General features: G+C 37.0%; 1 protein-coding gene across 9 annotated transcripts in view; it reads right to left on the reverse strand.

Moving 5' to 3' along the window:
* Positions 1 to 193: 193 nt before the first annotated feature.
* The window catches only part of prdm16 (PR domain containing 16), a 181,756-nt gene continuing 175,949 nt past the window's right edge, over positions 194 to 6,000 (reverse strand). For 8 of the 9 annotated variants that reach the window (XM_024293213.2, XM_024293212.2, XM_024293220.2 and 5 more), the window contains 3 exons: positions 5,271 to 5,528; positions 4,659 to 4,839; positions 194 to 3,165 (listed from right to left, as the gene is read on the reverse strand). In XM_024293213.2, coding sequence (XP_024148981.1) covers positions 3,031 to 3,165; positions 4,659 to 4,839; positions 5,271 to 5,528 — 574 coding nt within the window. In that variant the 3' untranslated portion in view covers positions 194 to 3,030. The remainder of the gene's footprint in view (positions 3,166 to 4,658; positions 4,840 to 5,270; positions 5,529 to 6,000) is intronic. The other variant, XM_024293218.2, reaches the window with a different exon arrangement.

Consider the following 6,000-nt stretch of genomic DNA (forward strand, 5'->3'; position numbering starts at 1 on the left):
TATTTTCTTTAACCTTTTAAGTGACTTCAGAAAAACGGCACTTTAAAAAAATCACTTTAGATTTCAAAAGACTGCAAAACCTTTAAGGTCAAATGTTAATAATAGTTTTGATCTTTTCAGGACATTGTCAAAATCGTGGAGGGATTTTTTGTCTTAACAGATGATTGGGCTGAATTAAAGACGATGCAAAATCTAAAAAGCACACAGGTTTTATTGCATATCAATTTCATGTATAAATTCTTCATAGCATTGGAAAGATTACATTTGGTATACATTGCTATTCTACAGAATTAACATCAGAGTCATATCTTCTCAATGAATTTTTTTCTAAAGTACATCTGCGATAATCACAAGCATCAGAAGAACTGCAATTTCAGAATTGTTTAATATTATTCTACAGTCCTTTACTGTTTTTCATGATGTATTCTTCTGTAAGTCTTTTCCTGGTCTTTCATATTCTGCCCAAACATCTGTGAGGCAGTCAGAACTTGAAGTCAAACCTACTAACCTAACCACATGTACAAAAAGTGCATCTACGGATTTATTTTTATTTATTTTTTTACTTTTTTTTATCTCCTAATGTTTAAATTTGATACACATTTCACAAATGGACATCATTATGACTGCTAAACACGTCATGCACAATAACCTTTTTTTGTTTGTTTTCAATAAACATAACAGAGGTGATATACAACTGAGATTTAAACAAAACAAGCACCATCTATTTAAACCCATATTTTTCTTTTTTTCATTTTTTCTTCAGACAAATGCACCATTGTTTTTTTTTTCATTCTTTAAAATACTATACAATTAAAAAGAAACAATGCATGTCTTTTCCTTTCTCCTGTAACAGTGGGGCCAAACAACAGTCGTGTTCTATTACGCTGAAGGACATTTCCGAGAACTTCTGCCAGAATACCTTCAGAAAGTGGAGATCATCAATGCCTTCAGTTCATCCTCTTTACACAGCGCATACTCATTACAGTAGTCCATGACATGAATTACGACATAGAATCAACCTAAGAACTTTGTGACCCAAGTCTTTACATTTTGCAACCACAAGTTGGAAAAAAAAATGACGTGTTTACTATGAATGGAACCTCATTCAGTAGAATTATAAAAACACTTTGTCTTTAGAAAAATGAGATGATGCAGCAGTCCCGGCGTCACACTGCCACCTGCTGTTGTGAAGAGAAGTTACAGTGCTTGTGTTCTTTTCTCTCCTCGTTGAGCCCAACTACCTGGTAAAAGTCATCCTCGTATGAAAGGTTTCAATGTCACCAATGGACCAAAACTCTTTTCTGGTTTGCTTGGTTTAAGTGCTATTTTTTAAAAACAATTTTTTTTTCCAATTAGTTCTGAAATTTTGCTGAGAGGAACAGTGATCAACACCCACATCCCACAGCTATTTAAAAGCATGCTTACCATGAAACATTCTACCTTGAGGATAAAACGGAATTTAAAAAAATGAGTGACTTTAAGTTAAAAAAATATCTTGAATCAAAATTGACATGTATGTCATGAGTACTTGGCTTTTTTTCTTCAAAATATCAGTCCATACGGGAGTTTGGGTTTTGTATCTGACAAACTATTTAGGAAAAAAATCTGATTACATCATGCCAAAGAGAAAAGGGACTTTTTAGGAGCAGAAATTCAAAATCAGTAAAATAATGCCCTTTTGCTAACATTCGAAATAAAAATGTTTGCTGCTCCAGAGCCTAAACAACTGAAGTGAAACAAGACAAGAAATACTAAAACCAGCAGGATGTTTCAATGCTAGATAGGATTCTAAAGCTAACTACAGGTACATTTCACTATAAATAAAAACAATTTCTTATAGTTTATGGGATCCTTCCATTTTGGCACACTAGCCTATCAAAATGAGAAATTCTGAATCTCTCTGTGTTTTGATAGGTAATCATTCCTTCAAGAAAAGGGGAATAAAAATGCTTTACTTCATTTTTTTTTTCATCCCTCCAGCCGTGACACAAAGACCAAAAAAATAAATACATACACACTTTTGAAATCAAATATATAAGCACACAACAAAAACAACAAAAGAAAAAAAAAACAGAACTATGACAGCAAATGCAAGCCCCTTGGAAATGAAATGATTGTCAGAGAACAAAACATTTTCTATGGGTTATTTGGCACATACCACTCTTGTTATGAACATCTATGTTAATTTTTTACATCATATCGTACAATTTTGGTCCTTCTCTAAAGTAATCATACAAACGGTTGAGCACTGTGGTGCCTAAAAAGAAACAATACTGTGGTATGTAGTAGGAAAAAAGTAAATAAAATTAAGAAATTATGATGTTATAAACATTGAAACATTTTCTTTAAGATTATTTTTTTAAGTGATCAAATTTAGTAACCAATTATACAACAACTAGTTGCCCAGGTAGCTCATTTTTAACATTGGACATCACTCTGTGAAATCACTGAAAATCCATCTGAATGTACATTACGGTGCTTTTGTTGATTATTTTATTTAAACTCAAAGAGGATCAGTCGCCCACGATTTATGGAGGAAATCCCACAAGCTTCTGATCAAACAGTGCCACCCTGTGGGTTTGCAGTGCCAATGCTACAATCCTTGCAGCTGGCGTGCGCACTTTAGAGACATATCCGTCATTGAGTGTCTTCATAAGAGCCTTACACAGGATGTCTGTGGAGCTGCTGTGAGCTTTGTGCACTTGTGGAGGACCAGAGTACTGTAGAGTTTCTATGCTCATGAAGAAGCATTCTTTGTGTCCTTCACATCAACAGGAGCTTAGCAGTGCTTTCTCTGAGTCAGTCGAACAGGATCCTCTAACTTAAGAACAGTCTTTCACCCCTGACTCACAAGGGAAATGCACACAAGCACACAAAAATCATCTTGTGTGCCTTGAAAGGAGACGATTCTTTTCCAAACTCCATGACTTCCCAGCACTCGTCTCCACTCAGTTTGTCTTCTCTATCCAGACGTGAAACTAATGCTCCTCCTAGTCTTTACTCTCCCACCTTCTGTCAGTCTCTGTTTGCCTAGATGTGATTGAGCGGGTGAAAGCTGCTCGTCTCAGACGGTCCACCCCCCATGCTCAGCCAAGCGTCCAGAGAGCTCTGGGAGGGCGCGTGCAAAGGGTTGTTCTCCGAGAGAGACAGCATCATTGCATAAGCCTGCAAGACAAAACGGGTGACTTTTAACAACAGATGTATTTAAAATTCAGACAAAGTTTCATTTAATCCAGTGATTTAAAAAGTAAAAGCAGCAACATTTTGGTGCACATGATTGTGTGTGATTTTGAATTACTTTTGTGCCACAATTATCATTCTTAGTTACTTTAGTTTTCATTCTAATCCTATTTATAACCATCATATTGTGCAAACTCATAACTTCTTCATTGAGCTCAGAATTGTTTTATACGTCCAGTTCAATCACAGGGCTGACCACTCAGAACTACAAATGCTCTTTTCTGTGACCAGAGGGTTTTTTTATGTTGCTGGAATCTGAATTTCCTCCAGAGAACTAAAGCATGCAGGAGTAGAGAATACAAACGTCATTCTGAGAGATTCTGCTGGAGTCTAAACTGGTCCCTCCATGCCGGAGACAGTGGTAAATACCAACTTAAATACACACAGTCATGTTTTTAGCATGTTCTTGGGGCACTTTCCTCATGATGGAGGACATATATGAACAATATTAGGCTTGCAATTGTGTTTCTGAGTGTTTCTTCACTCCATTCTGATGCATCCATGGCTGATAGCTCCGATATCGCTGCTGTTTTTGTTGCACTCCTAATGTTAGCTTGGGGTTGTAAGCTAGCGGGAGAGAGTGTAAACAAAGGGATGATGGGAAGTGTGGGCAAGCGTACTCCAGGCTAACGGTCCCCTCCACAATTAAGACATTTTGTCATTAAAAAAAACAGCTGAAACTGTGGTTATTGGAGTCTAAAATGTCCAATCACAAATTACCAGAAATAAGAGAATTTTAGAACAAAACAACCTTTGATTTTAAAAATGATTTTTCTGTTCAAATTTTATTCTGTATTTTATTTATAATTTATGGTATACCATATTTTACCTGTGTTTCATAATTTTATGTGTACTTTCAATCACCTAAACTCATTTTTTTCTTTTTTTTCATAAACCTGCCAAGGAACTCCAGCTATAAATAACACTGGAATATAATCTGGCATGATTCAATTTCTTTGCTTTCTTTCTCAATAAAGTTAATGAAGCAAATTTCTAATGAACTCTTGTTACTCTGCAGAAACTATGAAATTACTTTTTTTTCCTTACTAAAACTAAGTAATGATAATTAAAAGACCACAGGAAACGTGTTTAAAATAAATCTAAATATGATTTGAGTGGGTCTTTAACTGCCCCCATCACACGTGTTTGTAGTTAGACTTTAGTACATTGCATCAAAGAGCTATTACAAATTTAGGATTCACAAAATTTAAGCTTTGCTAACTGAATCTTAAGAAAATGAAAAGAAAAAAAGATAAATTCTTGGTTAATAGGGACTTTTTTTATCTGGCTGGCTAATATTTTTCTTTTCTTTTTTTAAATCTGCCAATGGGGTGAGAATTTAATTTCTAAGGGATCTATTTTGTCTCTTTCAAAACTATCTCTTTCCTTTAACGTAAACTCAAACTCCAGTCACATACCTGGGTCTTAGCCTGCCTGTACAGTGTCTCTTTCAATGCCTCAGACTCTAGTGACGTGTTAAATATGTCTTTAACGTCAAAGGGCTGCTCATCACTGGCTGCTTTACGTAAACCATCCACGCTCTTGGGAAAGGTGGGCAGACTTTCCAGGTCCAAGAGAGAGCCCTCCTCCTCTACACACCTGCACACCAGAGCATGGATGGATGGAAGGAAGGCAGGAGGCCAGGTTGGATGGAGGGAGGAACAGGATGAGTTTATGAAGGGATAGAAAACAAGACAAAGAAGTGAGATTTGAGGAGATGTGATGTTTAGGAGATGAGTGAAGAGAAAAAAGGGTAATAATTATTATTAGAGTGTTTAGACAGACAGATAGAAATAAATAAGATAGAAAAGGGCTCTTAAACAGAAAAGAAGCTGCTCTAAAAGTCTATAAAGGGAAATGCCAAACTGGTGATGTACATAAATGTGCTCCACCTTTTGTGTTTTTCACTCAATTTGACCAAAAATGTTTCACAAAAATTGTCAATAATTGCGCAAACTATTTTGCTGTGCTTATATTGCAGATTTTACATCACAAAGCGTAACATCTTTGCAGCTCACAAGGATACACACCTGCGAGTGTGTTCATAATTCATAGCTAACGGAGCCGACTCGGCGTCGTCCTCTTCATCGTCCTCCTCATACACTCCTGTCGTGACCGGAGACGGGGATTCTGGCGCCTCGTCGTGAGACTTCTCTGTCAGGCTGCCTTCCTCCTCCTCCTCGTCATCACCATCCACCTCTTCTTCTTCTTCATCTAGCCCCCGGAGCCCCAGCTTGGAGTTAGACAGACTGTGGGTGGGCGGGCGCTCCTCTTCAGGTTGGTCTGACCTGCAGGACAGATTAGAGACATGATGACACCTCAGTAACAAAATTAAACCCAGTATTTTTTTTTTTTTTATTATGATTATGCCGTTTTAAGCCAAAATTTGAGACAACTATGTCATTTTCTAGGACATAGTTTCTGTAGAGCAGTAGGGGTTCATTAGAAATTTGCCTCTGATTTATGGTTGGCACTGTCTCTTACTGACATCCTTCTGTTTACAAGCTCTCCCACTAGCTTACAGCCCCTCACAACCCCAACCTAACATTAACAGTGCAACAAAAATGGCGAGCAATATTGGAGCTATCCAAACTTACAGTTTTGAGTCAGCCGCTGGCTGGGACGAGGAAAACAAAGACGTACATGGATCTATTTGTCTGGAAATGGATGCATCTGAATGTAATGAAATGCCTTTTTTTCATCTGCTCCGATCTGCATCAATTTGAATAAAGAAATACTTAGAAATGCAATTTAAATCTT

This window comes from Oryzias melastigma, linkage group LG7, assembly GCF_002922805.2.
Source record: "Oryzias melastigma strain HK-1 linkage group LG7, ASM292280v2, whole genome shotgun sequence".
NCBI classification, from domain to species: domain Eukaryota; kingdom Metazoa; phylum Chordata; class Actinopteri; order Beloniformes; family Adrianichthyidae; genus Oryzias; species Oryzias melastigma.